The 25661-nt window shown below is 38.2% G+C and overlaps 1 protein-coding gene across 2 annotated transcripts in view; it reads left to right on the top strand.

The window, feature by feature from the left end:
- phf14 (PHD finger protein 14) overlaps nt 1-25661 on the top strand; it is a 249319-nt gene that overhangs the window by 152831 nt on the left and 70827 nt on the right. For both annotated transcript variants that reach the window (XM_039736617.1, XM_039736616.1), the window contains one exon: nt 5653-5770. In XM_039736617.1, coding sequence (XP_039592551.1) covers nt 5653-5770 — 118 coding nt within the window. The remainder of the gene's footprint in view (nt 1-5652; nt 5771-25661) is intronic.

Below are 25661 nucleotides of genomic sequence, written 5' to 3'. Positions count from 1 at the left end.
CAGTATCAGATGCGGGGGTGGGGTGTGTTTGGACTCGTGAACACGGCCGAGATAATAAAACTGACTAATAAAAAATAAAAATAAAAAAGCTAACCTTTACAAGTATCATAAATTACACCGGCTGTTACAGACTGAAATCAAATGTATGTTTTTATTCTAAAATAGTAAGACTAAGAGCAGTTTCCTTCTCAAAACGGAGTTGTGCTGGATCGAACTCGCGACCTTTTAATTCCCAGTTGGTAGCTGATTCTATTGCGCCACTGACACAGTCATAATAAACAAGTGTCAATGTCGCATGTTAAGGCGGCTTTTTGTTTCTGCAGTTATATTTTTGAATAAAAGCGCAATTGTTGTGTTAGATTTGTTCCTTCTGTGAAAATATTTCATTGATATTTGGACTTCAGGCTTCATACATTATATAGTTTATGCCTACATTTTGTCATCTGCTACTAGAATATAAAAAACGTTTCTGTTTTAAAAATGTGTTTACACAGATTACTGTAGAAACGGAACAGACATGAAATGTGTGTGTTCCAAACAACATTCTATTATTTCCACTCTAAAACTCCACTTCACTCCCAGAAAATCAATCAAGGCATGAGCTGGGAGAAGTTTGTGCACGTTCTAAGTCGGTGGGGGGATGGAATAGACGGCTACTTGCAGCTTTTCTTTTATCAGGACATTTAGATTAACAAAAGACGCTGGCGGAGAGGTGAGAACGGTTTTAAGAAGCCATTTAAGGTGTGACGGATTTACAAGTTTTTTCTTAGGCTCTGGTAATTCTAGTGTTAGAGGATTGAGCCAAAACTGATTGAGTAATTAGTGGTATATAGTATTGACCGTTTTTGATTTATCATCATGTACATTTGGGAAAATAGCTTATTTGCAAAACTTCATCTTTTAGCACAATAATGACCACAAACACACTGCAATCAAAATTAGAGCCTGCTTTGAGTTGAAGTCTGGAAATAGAACACTAACAGTATTTGGCACTAATTATATTACATTAGCCCAAACCACTGAAGCTGCGTGGAATCACATGGACACGAAAAAGAAATAAGGCCTAAGTTAAAAGTAGTATGGAATAATTCCAAGTCAAGACTACTTTAAAAATTATATAGCAGTGTACCAAAATGAACTGCTTCAGTTTTTCCTTCTTAAAGAGGCACCAAAATAATTACTTATTTTAGAAACACAACATATTTTTTCCTATTTTTATTATATTGGTGTTAATCTGTGTTTGTTGTAATGATGTATAGTGTTTTAATGAAATAAACAATACATGCCCAGATAACTAGCTTTAAAAATAAATTTCTTGGGGACTCATGTTTTTTGCCATACTTTATTAGTGGGTATCATCTGTAGTTGATTTGGGAATAGGGTTCCTCTTAAATATTTGGCACTGATAAATTAAAAAAAAAACTAATGTGCCAATAATTAATATAAGAACTTCTTTTCACAATAAAAAGTAATAGTTTCAAATTTTTAATTGAATTACAATGAAAGTGTACCCAGAAAAAAGACATATATATTTCACAATTTTTTATTTGAGTCAAATTTCAAATGGCATGCCCACAAATAATAGTATATATTTTTAAATAAATTTAATTCTCTAACTGCACTAGGAAATTGCTGTTTGCTTTGTGCTAAAAGTTAAATTATTGAAAGTATGACTATTTTGAAAGCACAAATTTTTTGGGGAGCAAAGAGAAGTCGTCATTGTTTAAAGTCAGTGTCTGATTTTCATCTTGAAACAACCTGAAATGAGGGTTAGGTGGAAGCCAAGTCACATTTAAGGACTGCAGCTGCCAAAATGTTGCCAATCAGTCCCTGGAGAGGTAGTCTTAAGAGAATAGCCATGTGTGACAAATTACAAAATTATTTTTGAGTTATATATTACAATTTATTTATTTTTCAGGCATTTACACCCATGTTAAAATATAAAAAGTAATTTTAATTTATGATATTCTGCTTTCCTTCTAAGCAACCAAAACTTGGTTCCTGCATCCTGAGAAAACTTTACTAATTTATTATCTTTTAATTGCAGCTAAATTACCCCTGTCTTGCAACGGTGCTTAGGACTCCCACAGGGCTGCATGGGAGTTGGAATTTGGCGCCGCCCTTTTGGGATCTATGGGTGCTGCAGCAAATGCTGAACCCTTATGGGTGGTTCGTCCACCACACCCAGAAGTGCTACTGGAAATACATCATCAGGCACCTGGAGCACTTCCGGGGGCATTATAAAAGGGGCCAGCAGATACTATTCCGTGAGCTAGAGTCGGTAAGAGGGAGACAAAGCTTGCCAAGGAGGTAGAAAAGAGAGAGAAGAAGAAGGAAAGTATGGTAGTGCTTGTGCTTAGTGGGATCGTGTTGTGCCTTTGGGAAATGGGGAAGGGAGTTCCCACTAGGTGAAGAAAAATAAAAAACATTTGTATCTTTATAACTGCCTCCTACGTCTGTTTGTGTCAGGTTGAGTGCCTGCTACGCCCTCTACACTTGTCACAGTTTTTACACCAGATGTAATATTTATCTACAGGTACTGTGCCTGAATGTAATTGAAACTTGTATTAGTACAGAATCAAAGGTTAATTGAGTTGGGCAGGAAAACTTTTATTTAAACCCTTACCCGGATTTAAATGATTGCTTGCATCATATAGATCAGTCTTTTCCAACACACACTAATATTTTGACCCACTCACACTAAGCCAGTTTAATTTCATTACAATAAAATGATTTGTCTGTCATATTTTACATTAAGTGAATGTTTTACTGCACCTGCTGAACGTGTGAGTGTTACATATTATGCACAGTATCACACCAACTTTATCCACCCTGATCCAGGGTGAAGCTGTTCCCATAATTCATACATTACATAAAATAAATCTATCATAGTGTTGGGCATGTACTAGGATATTTATTTAAAAAAAGAAAAAAGAAGCAGTTATGTAAATTTAAAAGAAATGTCTGTGATTTAGGACAGTGGTTACCATATTCAGTCCTGGAGACTCTGCTAGCTATGTGTTTTCATCCCACCCAGTCATTCATCTAGTTGATCTATTTGTTTAATTAGCTGGTCGTTAGGTTTTCATCTATTATTTTCCATTCAGAAAAGGTCAATAATGTGAGATTTACATCAATAATAAATATAGAAGTATTTGTTTTTTTCCATATTGCTTAACTCATTTGTCATTTTATCTGTAATTCACCTTTTCTGCTACCTTAATTGTACCCAAATAATAACAATTAATGATTATCAGAGCAGACATGAAAGCAACCAACACTGATTGCTGTCAGGCTACAGCTTTTTTAGTGTAAGCCCTACACATTAGAAATTATGGCACAGTGGTGGCTGAGGATCTGCACTGGTATTTGGAAGGTTGCTGGTTCAAATCCTGTTACTTCCCCATGGGATTCTACTCTACTGGGCCCTTGAGGAAGCCCCTTAACTTGAAAAGTCTTCCAGGGGTTCTGTACAATGACTGACCCTGTTTTTTCGAATTACCTTGGAGGTCAGAGTGCAATTTCCCCACAGGGATTAGAAAAGTATATTTAAATCCAAAATCCATATAACGAGAGAACCTGAAAAAAGTTGAATGAAAATTATGATTATGATGATGGTGACCTTTATAAAATCTAAGATTAAAAAAAAAATCTCTGTTTTCATTGTAGATTCCAGCTGATTTTTAAAATATTTTTGTATACCTACTAATGTTAAATTAAATTACCAACCTACTACTAATCTTGTTTTATTCATACAGTTCATTGTATTATTGTTCAGGAAAGTTACTCTTAAGAGTCCAGAACACTACAGTAGGTAAGTCAAGTCATTTTATGTGTATAGAACATTTCAAAGGAAAAATTAGTTGTACAAAGGTGATGTATAGTAGTAGGTAGTAAGTACATTAGAAATATATAACATGTACTAAAGCAAAAGACAATAAAAACTATAGGCTATAAGAAAACAATAAAATAACAATAGAAACAATTTCAAAAGAATAACTGAAAATAGACAGTAAAAACAAGACAAACCATGATATGAGATTAAGCAGAATAAAAAGGTCAATCAATAAAAACACATTTTTAAAAGATTTTTAAAAATATCAATAGACAGGGATAAATTAACATGTTGGGTAATTGCATCATGTGGAATAAGCAGAAGTTGATGGTGTGATGATCTAACACACCTTGTGGCAATGTAAGGCTAGAGAAAACCTGAAATGTATTGTTGAGCCAGACCATGTAGGGTTTTGTAGGAATTTTAAAAGCAAATAACAAAGCTTTAAAATGAATATTAAATTTTACTTGTGGTCAATGCTGGGGACATATGATCCCTTTTCTTTGTACCTGTGTAAAGCCTGATTGCAGCATTTTGGGTAAGTTTTAGATGCTGTATGGAAGCTTGTGTAAAGCCTGATTGCAGCATTTTGGATAAGTTTTAGATGCTGTATGGAAGCTTGGGGCAGCCCCATTAGCAGAGAATTAAAATAGTTCAGTCTGGATGAGATGCTGCAGATGCATACATGACTGTCTCTAGAGCCCTGAGTGAGTGACATGGTTTCACTATACAGTATTTTAAAATACAGTATGTCTGAAAGATGTGCAAAATAATAATAACCAGAACATTGGACAGCCTTTCCCTGGTCCAGCATCCTTTTCTCAATCAGGGAAGACCACATCCAAGCAAAGGTATAAACCTTCAAATAAAAATTGTGTGTATGTGTGTGATCAACTACACCAGCACAAAACCAAAATAAAGTTAAAAAAACCAAAATAAGTTAAAAATACCAGAACATTCTCTAGTGCATGTTCAGCATTATAACTATTCAGTACAGTACAAGTACAGAAACTTTTACTTGCAGAATATAAAAGCCTATCTATGCATTACCAAACTAGTTGAGTTTACAGTGTATGTACTGACATGGACTTGGCACCCTGTGCAGGGCTTCTTTTTTGCATTCTACCAATGCTGCTTATATGGGCTCTGACCCCGGTGATCTTAAATTTGATTAATCAGGTTTGAAATTGTTATTTCGAATTATTATAATATGCACATACCACTCTAATGAACCAAAACCATTAATACATTTCCTTTAAAAAATTGTTTTTGGCTATCTATTTTATTTATAATTTTGTCTGTGTTTTATCACCGCTAAGTTTGTTTCCGGCAGTGTGGTTCAGTGGTTAGTAGAGGACTCAGAGAGAGCTCAGGACAAATTTTTGTTCACAATAATCACTCCAGCATAATTGGCAGACACTTCTGTACCCTCAGGGACACTTAAAAGACCAATACAACATCATAATCCACTCAAAAAAAGTTGGAGCAGTTCCCACTGCGCTCGAGCTCTTCTCCCAAAGCAATGGAATAAAATTGCAGAATCCAAGTATGCACTGTTACAGCTTATTTGGTGTCATCAGCTCAGATGTCTTCCTGTATTAATGATTTATTGAATTAATCATAAAAGTGTATAGCAATTGTGTTTTCTTTATATTAAGAATATTCTTTTCTTTGTTGTGCTCCTTTAAATTTTAAAAATACATGGCATATTCATTGTAATTTGTCCAGACATATAAAAATTGCATGTACTATATTATAAATTGGTCAGAAAGTGTGGGATTGCTTATCACATTGTACTCTTTGCATTTGCCCACCAGGTGTGATGAGTGTCGACTGTGCTATCATTTTGGATGTTTGGACCCCCCTCTAAAGAAATCTCCTAAACAGACTGGCTATGGATGGATTTGTCAAGAATGTGATACATCATCTTCAAAAGTAAGATTTAGGGGGGTAATTCCCTTTTTTACAAAAAAGATTTTAGCATAAATAATTGATGTTGGTATCAATAAGATAAGACCCTGAAGGTTGCTGAGAGTTGTGTTGGTGTTACTGGTGTTCCCAGAAGGAGGTGTTTCATCTCGCAGGGCACCCTGGATATCATCGAGGAGGAGTCAGCCTGCGGCTCAATGGAAACTCTGGTCTGTACCGGGAACTGAGAAGGATGGCTGCAAGGGCTCTGAGGGCAGATAAAGAGACGTTTGTTAGAGGAATCTGTTAGCAAGTGACACACTATCTGTGCTCTAGCGACCCACGTCCTACTTACAAAGGAATCAAAGCATTACGCACATCTGAATCTGTTCCTCGGAGAGTCACAGTCAGGGCAGCTGATGGAACGGTCTTTACGGATGACACTGCCGTTGTGATCCGCTGGGCTGGCTACTTTCAGCAGTTGTTCAAAGCTGATTCTCAGGATAGGACGTTGGATATCTCTGGGTCCACGGTTCTTGAGGCTGATCCTCCAATTAGCTGTGAACCACCCAATCTCACTGAGATCGCACAGGTGGTGAACCAGCTGAGTGAGGGAAAGGCTGCAGGGATCTGTGGTATCCGGGTTGAACTTCTCCAGGCTGGTGGTAAGGCTGTCCTTCTGGCATTGCAAGCAATCTTTGCTTCCATTTGGGTTTCTGGCATCATCCCAACTGACTGGAAAACGGGACCTGTCTTCCCTATCTGGGAAGGGAAGGTTGATCGCCTGGATTGCACCAACTACAGGGGGATAACACTGTTACCAGTGTCGATTTTCACAAATTGTTCAACTCAGTTGATCGAGCTGCCCTGTGGGACATCCTGTGGGTTCGCAGGATCCCCTTGAGGTTGCTGGATATCATGGCTGGCCTGTACACTGGTGCTGTGCTCTGTGTTTTTCCCTGTTGATTCTGGGGTTCGTCAGGGGTGTGTTCTTGATCCTACTCTGTTCAGTACTTGTATGGACTGGGTGTTGGGCAAGGTCAGGGGGTCCAACGGCTGTGGGGCATCTGTTGGTGAAGAAAGATTCACGGATCTTGACTTTGCTGACAATGCTGTGATCTTTGTGGAGTCAATGGAGGCTCTGATCAGGGCTCTCGAGAGACTGAGTGAGGAGTTTGAGTGTCTGGGCTTGTGAGTGTCCTGGAAATAAACCAAGATCCAGGCCTTGAATGACATCTTTAATGACTATCAACAGTGTGTCTGTTTGTGGAGAGAGTGTTAACCTTTTTGAGACGTTTACCTACCTTGGCAGTGACATGCATGTCTCCGGTGACTCTTCCTGTAAAGTCAGTAGACAGATTGGGAGAGTATGCGGGGTCATGAGGTCGCTGGAAAGGGGTGTGTAGCGCTCCCGATATCTATGCAAAAGGATGAAGGTGCAAGTGTTTAGAGTCCTGGTGCTTCCTGTCTTTCTATATGGTTACGAGACATGGATGCTATCCAGTGACCTGAGACAAAGACTGGACTCCTTTGGTACTGTGTCTTTCCGGAAAATCCTTGGGTACCGTTGGTTTGACTTTGTGTCGAATGAGCAGTTGCTCATGGAGTCCCGAATGAGGCACATTACCTGCATTGTGAGAGAGCGCCAGTTACGGCACTACGGCCACGTGGCGCATTTCCCTGAGGGTGATCCAGCTAGTAAGACCCTCGTTGGGGACCCGAGTGGCTGGACCAGTCCAAGGGGTCACCCATGTAACACCTGGCTGTGGCAGATAGAGGGTCATTTCCGGATGGTGAGACTGGACCGTGTGTCTGCCTGGGGGGTTGCAAACTAGGATCCTGAGTTGTTTCATCATGTAGTGGGTGCAGCAAAGCACTGTACCAGTGAATGCTCCCCAACTTGACTTGTATCAAGGTAACGTTAATATTGTCTTACTTTTATTTATTATTTAATGAAAAGAGTTTCAATTACAGCATAACAATTAAGAATGTAAGACTTCTCCCCCCAAATTCAAATTAATACTTAATATGCCCCTGTCATTAAGAAAACAAGCTAATCTTTCATGTTAAATGTAAAGTTACATTTTTTTATTTCAGTTTGCATTTTATTTTATTGTATTAAATTGTGTTTATTCTGCTCTGAGTGTTTGCTTATGTTCTTGCTGGGCAGAATTGGTTTCCTAAAATAATGTGCCTCAAATGAAAAGACCAAGTGCTGGCTTTCATGTGTGTTTCACAAATGATGAATTATTTTGGGCAATACCTACAAACAATGGAAAATGTTATACTTTTTTGGGACTTGGTTGTAGTGCAAGGTGGCTTGAGAAAGAAAGAGACAAAGCCCTCTCATATTTTCATGTGTCTCTTCACGTATGGCATGTATGATTGCTTGTTTGATTTAGGTAACTTGGCTTTAGTTTTAATAAAACAGTGTTCTCTTTTAAGTCTTACTGTATTGAAATAAACAAAGGGCTGTGTCAGCCTCAGCTCCTCTTTCTTGCAAGGCAGTTCGAGATATACAAAAAATAATATTACTGTCCACAGTTGCAATATATTTAAAACTCTTGATGTGTATTTATATGTGAAGTGACTGACATATTTAAGTAACATACACATGTATGGGGGTATAGGTTAAACTATATTTGATGTCCTTTTACTGGCAGTGTAAAGAGTTGTCTAAAGGACAACTCTCTGCGAATTTCCACAATACACAATGCTTAAGAATTTAACTGTTGTGTACGATGAGTTTTTACTGTATATTTTATGATATCTAGTATCATTCTGTTAAGCATTTAAAACAGAAACATTCTGTTAAATAAAATACCCTTGTTGCAAAAAACATGTAAAATATTTACATTTTAAACTACAGTTCAATTACATTGCATATTTATGGATGAACTGAAAGTCTTTACTTTTTAATACTCTGTATGTTATTCAAGGATAAAAAAAAAAATTAACATTTTTAACCTGATTTTTATATTTTTGTCACTGTTATGTCAATAGTATAAGGTGTTTTGAACAGAAATAAAGACATCTTTGAGATTTTTTATATATTGTTGAGATGCTGGATGAGACTTCAAGACTGATTAGCCTTGAATCCAGAATAGAAATGGTTGGAAGGTCTGGGAAATTGGATAGATTTCTTTTACCAAAACCTCTGATTTGAAAATAGTGGACAAATTTTGTTTATATAAATTAAATCTGAAGCGTAATTATTCATATCATGCAAATACATTAGCTAAATTTAGTTCTCTTAGTGTCTTAATCACAAATGTTTTCCAAATATTAAATTCTGAGTAGGTTTGAGAAGGTTGAAAAAGGTTGTTATTGTGTAGGGGATCAACAGATAAAAACTTCTGTGGCTTGAAGTGCATCCTGCATTGGTTCAATATCCTAAGTGATTGGTGAATGACTGGTAAATTGACAAAAGTTAGTATTTATAGGGGCAAAAGGCAATGCATTTAAAGAAGCAAAATTTAATTTCCATTACTAACCAGGCTGGTGTAAATTCATCAATTTATGCCAATTTCTAGATCTTTATAGTATGTATATTTGCCACCTTGTAATAAAATTGAAAGTTAGGTAGTGCCATACAACTTTCTAATTTTGGTCTTTTAAGAGTCTCACCTTCTGAAGGTGGGGCTATTTTGTATTCCATATAAATGAGGTTTTTATTATTGTACATAGGGATGCCCTGAAACAGAAATGGAAGTTGTAGCTACCTGAGGTCACCAGCCGTCCAAACTTGACACAAACAGGTGCAAAGCACAAGTCCACCTCAACATAGGAGCACTTCTGGGTAAGGCCTGACCCCTATGAAATAGGGTGCTCCAGTCCCTACAGCACCCAACAGGGCTGATTTACACAGCTGCAATTTCCATGATTCCCTGTGGGAAACCGTAGTGCTGCCGCAACCCATGGGGCTGCCATCTAGCGTTCTGGGGGAGGTAGTGCCCAGCCATCCTTCACACTACACCTCCCTTGTCTGAGCCTTGTAGGGTGAAGCATCCTGTGCAGTGAGGGCAGTCTTCTTCTTCCAGGAGTGGTTATTCATGTCAGCCAGTCCATGGCTCTGCCCTAAAACATATAAAGAAGAAAACAATAGGGAGACTCTGCACCACCGCTGTCTCCGGGCGTCTTTCTGCCACAAGTATGGGCAGTATCTCCAGCTGTGTCCCAACCAACAACACTCGAAGCATCACCGTGCCCTGCCTGGAGTCCATGACTTTTGGGATTGAAAGCAGGACAGGAACTCCTGCTCCACCTCACGCCCAGTGGAGGTCAGCTCTTTTCCCTGTGCCTGCTCACATGCTGCATGCACTGTTTGGAGAGCCAGACTCTCTCTCTCTCTCTCTCTCTTTCTCTCTTGCAAGTCTTCTTCCTTCTCTGGGACATAGAGAGAGACCCCATGCTGTCTGCACTTTAGACTTGTGTTTGACCACCTCAGATTTGGTGAGAGGCTAGGGAGCCCAGACGCCAGCACCAGTAAGCTGCTCTGGCGTATCCTGCCACACTGCTATATGGTTGGTCATCACCCCTATGCCCACTGTTGGACCAATGTAAGCTGCTCTGGCGTATCCTGCCACACTGCTATATGGTTGGTCATCACCCCTATGCCCACTGTTGGACCAATGTTTCTTGTCCTCCTTCCGAACCAATCACGGACAACTGACATTGAGTTCCCTTATTTTTTCGGTCGACGGAGGACTTGTGCTTCAATCCTTTCTCCCTGCCAAATGCAAGCCAGGTGACATAAAGTCTATCTGGCGCATGTTCAGTTGGGTACTGCGGAGGTTCATAGCAGAGGAAGTCCCAGGGGCTGGCCATAAGCTGACTGTTTTCCGCTTGTACTGTGTTTATTGTGGACCTCCCAGCCATTCCCTGTACCTTCTTTCCTTCATTGGAGGCATTCAAACCTGTGTAGGGCTCGGCTGGGATTGCTAAACCTGAGCTGAGCAATAGATGAATATCCATTGAATGGTTGATGGCCTCCCATCATTTGCAATTTAACAATTGATAACGAAATATACTCTTATCCTATTCATTGTTACTTATCAGTGTCGGTGAGGAGACTCTACTTCCTGAAGGTGCTCAGGAAGAACAACATCCCTGAGAAACTGCTGGTGTCCTTTTACCGCTGCACAGTAGAGAGCATCCTAGCCTACTATCTCTGTGCGTGGTTCTCCAGCTGCACAGTAGCACAGAAGAAAGAGCTCCACAGGGTCATTAAGGTCGCCCAGCGGATAGTCGGCTGTCCTCTCCCCTCACTAGAAGAACTACATAGTTCCTGTTGCCTCAGGAACATCAAGAAAATTCTTCAGGACCCATCACACCCAGGACATGCATTGTTTGAACACCCGCCTTCAGGCAGACGTTCCAGATCCATAAAGACTAAGATAAATAGACTGAGAAACAGTTTCTATCCTTCAGCCATCACCATTCTGAATGCTGCTAAGTGGTCAATCTGACCTAGTGCACCTTCATGTTCACAATACAATACACTCTCATGTTTACAGTACAGCTCTAAGTTAACATTGGATAAGGGACAAGTGCAATATAATGTATGTATGAGTGGAAAACATTGTTCTGCTGTTATGGACTATTTTGGTACTTATTTTATTCCCTTTTTATTTTAGTTTTAACTTCAGTAATTCTGTTTTTTATTTATTTATTTTTTTTTGCACTGGAAAATTGTACCTAAAATTTTGTTAGACAATGTCTCATTGCTACAATGACAATAAAGATTTTGATTTAATTTGATTGTAATATCTATATTTATTTTTCTACATGTAATAGTACACAAGTTGTGTAATTTTATTCATGGCTTTCTGCTTTTTTCCCTGCTTGTATTCTAATTCAGAACCTCGACTTTCAAACATTTATCTGTTATTTGGTGTTTAATATTTGATATCAACTTATATCCTGTCTTATTAATGCCACCTTTTATTTCTTGTGAAGTGCCTTTAGTATTGGAAAGATGCTATATAAATAAATGTATTAGTATTATTATTACACAGTGCCTTCTGAGATCAGGTTTGAATGCTGACCCGGTCAGTGCCAGTATGGAGTCTGCAAGATGTCCTCATATGTAGAAGTACTGAGTGTGCATAACTTCTAGATATTGTTTTACAGTCATATGAAAAAGTATAAGAACCACTCTTAATTCTTTGGATTTTTGTTTATCATTGGCTGAGCTTTCAAAGTAGCAATTTCCATAGGACACGCCTAATGGAAACAGTAGTATTTCAGCACTTACATTAAGTTTATCAGATTAACAGAAAATATGAAATATGCATCATAACAAAATGAGACAGGTGCATACATTTGGGCACCCCAACAGAGATATTACATCAATACTTAGTTAAGCCTCATTTTGCAAATATAACAGCCTCTAGATGCCTCCTATAGCCTTTGATGAGTGTCTGGATTCTGTTTGGGTGGTATTTTTGACCATTCTTCCATACAAAATCTCTCCAGTTTAGTTAAATTTGATGGCTGACAAGCATAGACAGCATGCTTCAAATCATCCCATAGATTTTCGATGATATTCAAGTCAAGGGACTGTGGTGGCCATTCCAGAACATTGTACTTCTCCCTCTGCATGAATTCCTTTGTAGATTTAAACTCTGTTTTGGGTCATTGTCTTGTTGGAATATCCAATTCCTGAGTAAGTTCAACTTTGTGACTGATGCTTGAACATTATCCTAAAGAATTTGTTGATATTGGGTTGAATTCATCCGACCCTCGACTTTCACAAGGGCCCCAGTCCCTGAACTAACCACACAGCCCCACAGCATGATGGAACCTCCACCAAATTTGGCAGTAGGTGGCAGGTGTTTTTCTTGGAATGCGGTGTTCTTCTTCTGCCATGCAAAGCGCTTTTTGTTATGACCAAATAACAAAATTTTTATCTCATCAGTCCAAAGCACATTGTTCCAAAATGAATCTGGCTTGTCTAAATGAGCATTTGCATACAACAAGTGACTCTGTTTGTGGTGTGAGTGTAGAAAGGGCTTCTTTCTCATCACCCTGCCATACAGATGTTCTTTGTGCAAATTGTACTGAATTGTAGAATGATGCAGCAAGATGTTTTGCAGGTCTTTGGAGGTGATCTATAGATTGTCTGTAACCATTCTCAAAATCCTGCGCATTTGCCGCTAATGTATTTTTCTTGGCCTGCCAGACTTGAATTTATCTTGAATAGATCTTTTGAGAGTTGCTTTGGGAATACCATGCTGTCACTCTTCAGAGAGGAGTCAAAGGGAAGCACAGCTTGCAATAGACCACCTTAAATACCTTTTCTCATGATTGGACATACCTGTCTATGAAGTTCAAGATTTAACAAGCTAATCCAACCAGTTTGGTGTTGCAAGTAATCAGTATTGAGCAGTTACATGCATTCAAATCAGCAAAATTACAAGGTTACCCACATTTTTGCACAGCCAAAGTTTCACATTTGATTTAATTTCATACAACTAAATAATGCTTCGCTAAAAATCTTTGTTCAGAAAACACCCCAGTACTCAGATGTTCCTAGGAAATGAAAGACCTACTGCCACTGTTCTCTTTTTTGTTGAAAGTAAATTATTATGCATGCTGACAGGGGTTCCCAATTTTTTTCATATAACTGTATATCTGAATAGTAGAAGTGTGTCATTAAGCTCTCTCAATTTCCAAAATCTGTTAATTCCTACATGTGTTATTACATTACATTCTACCAGTTTATGCTCACAAATATCTACCCAGGTATTGCATGTCACTTATTAAGTGAATAATCTGAGATGTTGCTATAACAGATGTTCAGTATTTACAGTGCATCCGGAAAGTATTCACAGTGCATCACTTTCTCCATATTTTGTTATATTACAGCCTTATTCCAAAATGGATTAAATTAATTTTTTTCCTCAGAATTCTACACACAACACCCCATAATGACAATGTGAAAAAAGTTTACTTGAGGTTTTTGCAAATTTATTAAAAATAAAAAATTGAGAAAGCACATATACGTAATTGAGCTCAGGTGCATCCTGTTTCCCCTGATCATCCTTGAGATGTTTCTGCAGCTTAATTGGAGTAGACCTGTGTTAAATTCAGGTGATTGGATATGATTTGGAAAGGCACACACCTCTCCATATAAGGCCCCACAGTTGACAGTTCATGTCAGAGCACAAACCAAGCATGAAGTCAAAGGAATTGTCTGTAGACCTCTGAGACAGGATTTTCTCGAGGCACAAATCTGGGGAAGGTTACAGAAAAATTTCTGCTGCTTTGAAGTTCCCAATGAGCACAGTGGCCTCCATCATCCGTAAGTGGAAGAAGTTTGAAACCACCAGGACTCTTCCTAGAGCTGGCCAGCAATCTAAATGGATCGATCAGGGAAGAAGGGCCTTAGTCAGGTAGGTGACCAAGAACCCAATGGTCACTCTGTCAGAGCTCCAGAGGTCCTCTGTGGAGAGAGGAAAACCTTCCAGAAGGACAACCATCTCTGCAGCAATCCACCAATCAGGCCTGTATGGTAGAGTGGCCAGACGGAAGCCACTCCTTAGTAAAAGGCACATGGCAGCCTGCCTGGAGTTTGCCAAAAGGCACCTGAAGGACTCTCAGACCATGAGAAATAAAATTCTCTGGTCTGATGAGACAAAGATTGAACTCTTTGGTGTGAATGCCAGGCATCACGTTTGGATGAAACCAGGCACCACTCATCACCAGGCCAATACCATCCCTACAGTGAAGCATGGTGGTGGCAGCATCATGCTGTGGGAATGTTGTTCAGCAGCAGGAACTGGAAGACTAGTCAGGATAAAGGGAAAGATGACTCTGCAGCAATGTACAGAGACATCCTGGATGAAAACCTGCACCAGAGCCCTCTTGACCTCAGACTGGGACGACGGTTCATCTGTCAGCAGGACAACGACCCTAAGCACACAGCCAAGATGTCAAAGGAGTGGTTTCAGGACAACTCTGTGAATGTCCTTGAGTGACCCAGCCAGAGCCCAGACTTCAATCCGATTGAACATCTCTGGCGAGACCTTAAAATGGCTGTGCACCGACGCTTCACATCCAACCTGATGGAGCTTGAGAGGTGCTGCAAAGAGGAATGGGTGAAACTGGCCAAGGATAGGTGTTGCCAAGCTTGTGGCATCATATTCAAAAAGACTTGAGGCTGTAATTGCTGCCAAAGGTGCATCGACAAAGTATTGAGCAAAGGCTGTGAATAATTATGTACATGTGATTTCTCAATTTTTTTATTTGTAATAAATTTGCAAAAACCTCAAGTAAACTTTTTTCATGTTGTCATTATGGGGTGTTGTGTGTAGAATTCTGAAGGAAAAAATGAATTTAATCCATTTTGTAATAAGGCTGTAACATAACAAAATGTGGAAAAAGTGATGCCCTGTGAATACTTTCCGGATGCACTGTAATTGTCCAAATGGCTTTGGATATTGTCCATGTCTCAAATTCATAAAGTGTTAATGACCTGAAACAACTTTTTAGCATCCTCTTTATTTTCAAAAGCAAAAAATATTAAAACACTTTTTATCTAACTTTAAGTTTTAGCATGTTTGTTTTTTAATAATTTTAATTATATAATATTTATTTTATATAACTTTTTTGCATATGTCACCATTTTGCTTTCTTTCTAGTAAAAAATGTAGTTGTTATACTGTTTTATTTGTATTCTTCTCACTTTGATTATTTATTGCAAAAAGTATTGCTGTGAATCATATTTCGGGTTTAGCTGGTTCCATGCATGGGATTAACTGTTAGTCCTGTTTTATAAAGTAGGCTAAGAGAGGTGGTAGGCTGAATGATTCTTTTTTACTGCGTATTCAGTATTCTGTAATTAATTGGTGCTTTAAGCAGAGTTTGTTCCTATTTTGTTTCCAAAGCTGCAAAGCATTAGAAATGATGCACTTTCACAGAACAATTCCCAGTACTATTTTGACCTTTTATTATTTTTCATACATATGCTTTTTGTTTTACGATGTTCATAATGCCAGTTCTTAGAAGTTTGCTTATGTACTTTCTCATTGAACACTGTTCTTATTCCCAATTGCTTGTGCCTCATCTGCATTGTAGTGTACTGGTGGGAGTATTAGCTATCAAATAGCAACCAGGGGTGGGCAGTTTCAGTCCTGGAGGGCCGCAGTGGCTGCAGGTTTTTGTTACAACCCAATTGCTTAATGAGAAGCACTTATTGCTCAAGTAACACTTCTGCTTCACTTTAGTTGTCTCGTTCGTTAAGATTTTGAACCCTTATTGCTTATTTTAGTCTTAAACAGCTATAGTCTTGGTTTTTAAGTGCTCCTTATTAGCAATTGGATGCAAATGGCAAAAGAGACCAGCATTTCTCTATTTAGCTTGTTTCCATGTACACCTGTGTGTATTTATCGTGCACTATTGGGTTTAATTAAATACTTGGAAGGAAAGTGAAGCACTGAGAATAACTCATCTGTTTTAGACTTTAAATCATTTGGATGATATCCTTAGAAAGGAAAAACAAGTGTAGGGTATGAGATTGACATGGCAGAGTTACAGCAGTAGCAACGCATGAAATTAAATAAATAGACAAGGATTGTTTTTTAATTAAGCACCTAGGTTGGAACAAAAACCTGCAACCACTGCAGCCCTCCAGGACTGAATCTGCCCACCCATGGACTAAACAAAGCAAATTCAAAAAAATACAACAAATGTTTACATGGGGCATCCAGAAAAACAATGCATCGGGTTTACAAGATAACAATATTTCATGTGCCCAGCATACAACTTTTTACATGGCTACAGCATGAGCAGAGTACAGTATTTTGTGTGAATTGACGAAAATATATGGAAGACTCAATATAAACCCTGTTTTTGAAATGTAGAAGCAGAAATCTTAAGCTTTGGATTGAATTCTAAATTAACCAAAATGTCTATTCTAATAGTTTATGAGAAATTTGGTGAACTTCTGAATGGTTTGCTGAGGTTGGGAAAGGCTTTGAACAATTTGAGCTTTTGAAGCTTAAAGCTGATTATTTGTGATTCACCCAAGCCCTAATAGGCATCTCTTAAGACTTATGACTGCAAGTTGCTCACAAAACATTTATGATATGCACACAAACTTAAAGATAAACACAGAATAGCACCTTTCCAAAAATTAATGAAATATGTTCTAGGGATAGCAAAGCACAAGTTATTTTTTATTAAAAAAATTTAGATTGAAACTAATCAGTGACTACAACATCACTATTGCCTTGCTAAAGATGTCCCTTACAGCATGGGCTCCAGATACAATAAAAATGTAACAACTACATTGTGCTTATAATACCTTGAAGCAAATTACACTGATACATCCCACATTCACATAGATGGACAGTAAAGCATATGTCTCAAGTATTTTCAGTCTATTTAGTTCTATTAAATAAAAAAAATAAGATCAGTCTGTGCATGTTTATTGCCGTGTTAAAAAGTGAAAAATATGTTTTCAACTTTGAAATTAGCTATTATTAAAAAAATCTTTAAAACATTTTCTAATAATTGTGGTACACTGTAGCACATAAGTCTAATACAGAGTTAATATTTTTGTCTTCTAAAGTAATTTAATTTAGAAGAACTTCATTGTCCTCATAAAACAAACAAAAAGATGCATCGCAAAGAAATCTATTACATTATTAACATTTTTAATTTTTCAACACCTTTTGAAAGTCACCAGTCATATAAAAGTAGGGTATTTTTTAGGAATATAGCAATACTGTTCATACATGTTCTGTTTGACTCTTTTAACTTTATATATAACTAGCTGTGTTAGCCCATGCAGTAAGAAGCCCAGGCTCCTAGAAACCATGGATTCTGGCACTTCAATCATGGCATCGGTTGTGTGGCTAGGCTAGGTTCTATTTCCTCAGAAGTTTCATTTTATCGACGTGCTCGCCTCCTTTGTGTATTAGCGGCTAAGCAACTTTCTCTCTCCTCGGAGGTTTCATTTTGCCAGTGTTGATTTCTTTGAGCTTCATGCTGTAGCATTGCACTTCAGGGCCGGACAGACAGACACACACACTTCCACGCGTAGATGTTTATATATTAGATTGTCGCACTGTCAGTGAAATTGCGATGAGTGCTTTGCTTTGTGACATTAAAATAGAATTTCTTTATATAGTGTTGTGCTACAAGCCAGTAATAGATGATTCTCACAGTGAGTTCCTTGTTCTTTTTGATATCTGAAACAAATCACTGAGATATTAATTATTATCAGTTGCAATAATGATATGAGATGCTGAATTATTAGAACTGAATGTGTGTTTTTTTTTTTTTTTTGCTTTAACTTATGTTTGTCGTTAACACTAGAATTACCAGAGCCTACGAAAAAACTCATAGATCCATCCCACCTGAAAACGCTTTGCACCACTCCGTCAGCGTTTTTTGTCTTTAAACAGTAGAATTACCAGAGCCTACGAAAAAAAACTCGTAGATCTGTCCCACCTTAAATCGCTTCTCACCTCTTCGTGAGCGTCTTTTGTCCTTTAAATGTGTTGATAAGCAGCAAGTAGCAAGCACTTTGCTATCACATCCCCCACCAGCACACAGTTTTCTCAGCTCAAGTCTGTTTACCTGCGTGTCAGTTGCTTGGAGTTGTATAAAGTGAGAAGTCAAGCAAAATCACACCTTTTATATATATCATTATTTGGAACACATGCATTTCATGTGTGTTCCGTGTCTACAACGATCTATGTCAGTGGTGCCCACATTTTTTCTGCTTGTGAGCTACTTTTAAAATGACCAGGTCAAAATTATCTACCTACATTAAAAATATATATAGACCACATGGTGGCGACCGCCCTGGTGCCTATAGGGATCACGGGTGCAGAGCTTCGAAGCTCAAACTTGTAGGGGCCCGTGGTCACCGCCAGGGGGCGCCCCAATGCCTTGGGAGCCCTGCACCTCACCACTTCTGCCATACCCGGAAGTGCTGGGGGGAAAAGGATCAGGAACAGCCGGAGTGCTTCCGGGTGCGCAGCCAGCACTTCCGCCACACTGGGGAGTGCTGGCGGAAGATTGTCGGGAGGCACCTGGAGCACATCCGGGTGATTATAAAAGGGGCTGCCTCCCTCCATTCGTTAACTGGAGTCAGTAGAGGTGAAGACAAAGTCTTGGAGGAGGCAAGGAGGCAGCCTGAAGAACGAAGGCATTTGAGTTGGCCTGGACTTTGGGGTTGTGTGGCTCTTTGAACATTGTAAATAGTGATGGCAAATAAACGTGTGTTGGATGAGTTGAACGTGTCCGCCTGTCTGTGTCCGGGTCATCTTTCACAATATATATATATTATGGGGTGCCAAACAGGCAAATATAATGATTTTCGGAATATATAAAGTCAGTGTTCTGAATGTATATCACCAAAACCTGAATATATAAAGTCAGCGTCGGAAAGTCACTCCTGAATATATAAAGTCATCGTCGGAATATATAAAGTCAAAACTTGAATATATAAAGTCATTCCGGAATATATAAAGTCATTTTTGAATATATAAAGTCAGCGTTGGAATATATAAAATCATTCCCGAATATATAAAATTTCTGTGCTTCTCATGTCACTCGTAGTAGTGAAAGGTAAACTTAGACAGAAGCCACTCAGAGTTGATCGGGCTTGTCAGGTTCGTTCAAAAATGTGCCCATACAAAAAGAATAAATAAATATAGTGTTCAAAATGCCGGGCACATACATCATTTTGAATGAATTAACTAAACAGTGGGGTTTTTTTTAAATATTTTTCTGAAGATGTTTTTGTTAACTTATTTCATTATGTTGCATTAGGAACTCATTGAGTTTACTAAAAATGTGCCTGAATCGTTTCAATCAATATCAATATAATCTGACTTTAAATTTATGTATTCAGGAATGAGGTTATATATTCCGATGCTGACTTTACATATTCAGTAATGACTTTGTATATTCTAACTCTGACTTTATATATTCAGGAATGACTTTATATATTCTGACGCTGACTTTATATATTCCAATGCTGACTTTAAATATTCAGGAATTACTTTATATATTCAGGAACGACTTTTTATATTCCAGCGCTGACATTATATATTCCGAAAATCATAATATGAATATATATATATATATATATATATATATATATATATATATATATATATACACTAGCAGAATACCCGCGCTTTGCAGTGGAGAAGTAGTGTGTTAAAGAAGTTATGAAAAAGGAAAAATTTTATAAATAACATAACATGATTGTTAATGTAATTGTTTTGTCATTGATATGAGTGTTGTTCTCATATCTATCTATCTATCTATCTATCTATCTATCTATCTATCTATCTATCTATCTATATATATATATATATATATATATATATATATATATATACATATATATATATATATATATATATATATATATATATATATATATATATATAACGCAGCTGAGAAGTAGTGTGTTAAAGAAGGAAAGAGAAAGAAAAGGAAACATTTTAAAAATAATGTAACATGATTGTCAAAGTAATTGTTTTGTGTATTTGGCGGCAGCGTCACAAAGTTGTTTTCTGTAGCTGCATCAGAAAATGTACCACGACGTCTGACACGCCTCCTTTTTACTGTTTTCTCACAGCTTGGTTGCTGCTGTCATATATATATATACACACACACACACACACACATATATATATATATCTATATATATATATATATATATATATATATATATATATATATATATATATACATATATATACACATACATATCTTCATATCTACATATACACACATATATATAATATATATATATATATATATACAGTAATCCCTCTAGACATGAAATAACTGGGTTATGCTCCAGACCCCCGCGATAGCTGAAAATCCGCGAAGTAGAAACCATATGTTTGTATGGTTATTTTTATATATTTTAAGCCCTTATAAACTCTCCCACCCTGTTAACATGATTAGAGCCCTCTAGACATGAAATAACACCTTTTAGTCAAACGTTTAAACTGTGCTCCATTACAAGACAGAGATGACAGTTCTTTCTCCCAATTAAAAGAAAGCAAACATATCTTATCTTCAAAGGAGCCGCCGTCATAAAGGAGCGCGGTCAAGAGCAGAGAATGTCAGAGAGAGCGCTTGCTAAGAAAAGCAAAAAATCAATACACACAAATTATATATATGTGTGTATGTATGTATGTATGTGTGTGTGTGTGTGTGTGTGTGTGTGTATACATATATATACACATGCATATACTTGTGTGTATGTTTGTTTGTGTCTATATGTGTGTGTATAGGTTTGGTCACTGAGTGCAAGGGAAAAATAATAAATTATAGTCTATAAGTTATTAAACAGTAAAACATTAACGTTTTAAGATGTACAGGTACATTGAAATTACATTTTCTATGTGAACGTTTAAATTTGTGCCTCTGGTAATGTGCCTTACCGGCATTTAAAGAAAATTAGTTTTGTGTCCTCTGCAGTGTTAAGAGAAAAGGCTTTGGTTTGGGATAAAAGGAAAAAGGTGTAAAGAAAGGAAAGTTGCCTTTTCTTTTATATAGTATAGAGATGTGTTAGCTGGCGTTATGATCGCCTTTTGGGGACAGTCGCGTGGGTCTTGTGTAGACTGGTGAGACGTCCCGCCATTAATCGGCTGTGATGGCACTGTCAGTCCTCCACTCCTGTGCGTGTCTTCATAATCCGATCTGAGGACCTCATAATCGTATAATCGTGCAAAGAAAGTGTGAATCGCCTTAATATTATTTTGCCGTGGTGTAGAAAAGGGGTCCGTGTTTGCACTTGTCTGGGCTATAGCGCGGGGAGGATGAAAAAATTAAAAGTGCTCACTTTGACTTAAGGCAGAAGCGCAGTCAGCGTCTCAAAGGCGGCACAGCTATGCACGCGCTGGCTGCTCGACTTTTGCTGGGCAGGAGACCACAGTTTTGCAGACACGCTTCATGATATCAAAAGTCTCAGCTCTTTGGAGGTCATTCATATATATATATATATATATATATATATATATATATATATATAAATATACCCGCCTAGCGAGAAGTAGTGTGTTAAAGAAGTAATGAAAAGAAAAGGAAACATTTTAATAATAGCGTAACATGATTGACATTGTCATGAGTGTTGCTGTCATATATATGCCTGCCTAAATAAGTCACCCTCGCTTTGCTCTTACTTTTTACCGTTCATTTAATCATGGCTAGTGGCGGAAAAATTATAAAATGGAAGGAGGATGGCTTTACCAAAACAATTATTGATGGCTTAATCGATTATTCATAAAGCTTGAATTGGTGATCTGTTTTCTGTGTTAACCTCATATTTTTCATACTTCTTCTCAAACTAAGGTGGTGCGAGGGTAAAATGAATCGGGATGCGCTGATCAATGTAATCGGTGTACCAGGAAATCATGCATTGACAAAAGCTCCCCTTTGCTTGTAATGCAAAGTGTGATTAAATGCATTATTTTTAATGCTATGGAGCACATGCATCGAAGCTTCTCAGCTGTGCTTGTGCTAAGAAAAGGAAAGATTTTAAAAATAACGTAACACGATTGTCAATGTGACCTTTTGTAAGTAGTGCCTGGAGGATTCAGTGTGGAGAAACTCTAGAGACAGCGTGTGTATTAACTTGTGGATTTTTCTGTGAGTATTTGGTGGCAGTCTGACGAGTTGCTTCGAGAAGGCGGCGTTAGCGAGCTCAGCTCAGAGCGAAATGAGATGAATGGGAGGGAGATGATGACGTGACTCCCCACCGCCTTAACTGTCAATCCCCCACAAACACAGTCTCTCAGAATTTGCATAAGCACACCCCTTCACCTACAATTTTAACTTAGTTACGAAGTGATCAAAACTCTTGTTTATATCCTGCGTTCTCTCATTAAACTTGTATCCCGCATTACCTGTGGGCATGTGAAACGCCAGTGGTAGCCTGTCTATGAACTTAATTTAAAGTTTAGGTTTACACCTTGCTTTCTTTCCGAGGTAGCAGCACTCATGAATATGGTAGTATATGTCACTCGCTCGCTTCTTATTGTTTCGCTGCCTTCTCGATTATATAATGCATGTTTTCTTAAGCACTTTTTGGAGGTCTTCCTGGTTTTCTACGCACTGCGTTGACAGTCAGTTCACGTGATTACGTGGGAGGCGTGATGATGTCACACGAAACTCCGCCCCCCTACGTCTTTCCAGCTCAACTCTATTACAGTTAATGGAGAAAAATACCTTCCAGTTATGACCATTAGGCGTAGAATTTCGAAATGAAACCTGCCCAACTTTTGTAAGTAAGCTGTAAGGAATGAGCCTGCCAAATTTCAGCCTTCTACCTACACGGGAAGTTGGAGAATTAGTGATGAGTTTAATTTAAAGTTTAATGAGAGGACGCAGGATGTAAATGAAAGTTTTGATCACTTTGTAACTAAGTTAAAATTGCAGGTGAAAGGGTGTGCTTATGCAAATTCCAAGAGACTGTGTTTGTGTGGGATTGACAGTTAAGGCGGGTGGAGGAGTCACGTCATCATATCCCCTCCCATTTACCTCATTTCGCTCTAAGCTGAACTCCGCGGCTAATGCAGTCTTCTGAAGCAACTTCGACACACTGCCACCTAAAGTCAAATCTTGAATATATAAAGTCAGCGTCGGAATATATTGTCACGCTTGGGTCACACAGGAGGTCGTAGAAACAAGAAGGATTTTTATTCAAACACTGCAAACACATGAGCTTAAACGTGCTCCATGACAAGTCCGAGATGACAGTTCCGCTAGGAGCTGAGAGAGAGAGCGTGATAAAAGCCTTGTGCAGCACCTGTCAGTTGAAAATTGATTGTTTGCTTGCTTTTAAGTTAGTGGAGTATCGCGCGAGGTTTGCATTACGCGTTATAGCGCAAGTGAGAAAGTAAGGAGCAATGTGAGGGTAGTCTGTGTTTCAGGGGTTGTGGTTTTCCCAGAGGGGTCTGTATCTTCTTGGGGTGCGATCAGCCCTCCAGCTCACACCCTCCCCCTCAGCTTTATTCACATTTCCGTGAATCAAGCGACTCTCTATACCAGGTTAATTTAGTCTTGATAATACGTCTGCGTTGACGTGTTCAGAACCTGGTCGATGTTTTACTGTGAAACGGTAAAAGTTGTAAGCCCAGAAACCATCTCATGAGGCGAGAGTTTGTATCTTTCTGTCGGTATGACCATTGAAGTGGAGCATGATCAGTTACCAAAGTGAAGTTTCGTCCCCACACGTAATAGCGAAGCCCTCCAGCTCACAATATAAAGTAAGCGCTGGAATATATAAAGTCAAAACTTCAATATATAAAGTCATCATCGGAATATAGAAAGTCAGTGCTGCAATATCCATCCATTTCCCAACCCGTTGAATCCGACCACAGGGTCACGGGGTCTGTTGAGCTAATCCCAGCCAACACTGGGTGCAAGGCAGGAACCAGTCTTGGGCAGGGCAAATGCATCATTTTCAAAACATTAACCTAACAGTGATTTTTAATTTATTTTTCTGAATACATTTTTGTTAACTTACTTCAGTTCAGAGTCGTTTCAATCAATATATTTTGACTTTGAGTTTATATATTCAGGAATGAGTTTATATACTCCGATGTTGACTATGTATAATCAGGAATGACTTTATAAATTCTGATGCTGACTTTATATATTCAGGTTTTCACTTTATATATTCCAGCGCTGACTTTATGTATTCAAGTTTTGACTTTATATATTCCGACAGTGACTTTATATATTCAAGTTTTGACTTTATATATTCTGACGCCGACTTTATATATTCAGAAAATCAATGTATTTGCCTGTTTCGCACCCCATAGTATATGTGTGTGTGTGTATATATATATGCCAGCAGCACTCATGACAATGACAAAACAATTACGTTACGTTATTATTAAAATGTTTCCTTTTCTTTTTACTTCTCCGCTGCCAAGCGTGGGTATTTTGCTATATTTTGTATATGTATATATATGTTTATATATCTGTGTGTATGTATATATATATATATATATATATATATATATTTATTTGTGTGTATGTATACGTATGTGTGTATATGTAGATATGTATATATATCTATACTAATAAAAGGCAAAGCCCTCACTCACTCACTCACTCACTCACTCACTGACTCATCACTAATTCTCCAACTTCCGTGTAGGTAGAAGGCTGAAATTTGGCAGGCTCATTCCTTACAGCTTACTTACAAAAGTTGGGCAGGTTTCATTTCGAAATTCTACGCCTAATGGTCATAACTGGAAGGTATTTTTCTCCATTAACTGTAATGGAGTTGAGCTGGAATGACGTGGGGGAGAGTTTCGTGTGACATCATCACGCCTCTCACGTAATCACGTGAACTGACTGTCAACGCAGTGCGTAGAAAACCAGGAAGACCTCCAAAAGTGCTTAAGAAAACATGCATTATATAATTGAGAAGGCAGCGAAACAATAAGAAGCGGGCGAGTGACATATACTACCATATTCATGACTGCTGCTACCTCGGAAAGAAAGCAAGGTGTAAACCTAAACTTTAAATTAAGTTCATAGACAGGCTACGCTGGCGTTTCACATGCCCACAGGTAATGCGGGATACAAGTTTAATGAGAGGACGAGGATATAAACGAGTTTTGATCACTTTATAACTAAGTTAAAATTGTAGGTGAAGGGGTGTGCTTATGCAAATTCCGAGACTGTGTTTGTGGGGAAGTCACGCCATCATCTCCCTCCCATTCATCTAATTTCGGTCTGAGCTGAGCTCAGCTAATGCCGTCTTCCGAAGCAACTTCGTCAGACTGCCACCAAATACTCACAGAAAAATCCACAAGTTAATACACACGCTGTCTCTAGAGTTTCTCCACACTGAATCCTCCAGGCACTACTTACAAAAGGTTACATTGACAATCGTGTTACGCTATTTTTAAAATCTTTC

The sequence above is a fragment of the Polypterus senegalus genome, chromosome 15 (assembly GCF_016835505.1).
Source record: "Polypterus senegalus isolate Bchr_013 chromosome 15, ASM1683550v1, whole genome shotgun sequence".
In the NCBI taxonomy this organism is placed as follows: Eukaryota; Metazoa; Chordata; class Cladistia; order Polypteriformes; family Polypteridae; genus Polypterus; species Polypterus senegalus.
This window is presented reverse-complemented; position numbering and strand designations above follow the sequence as displayed.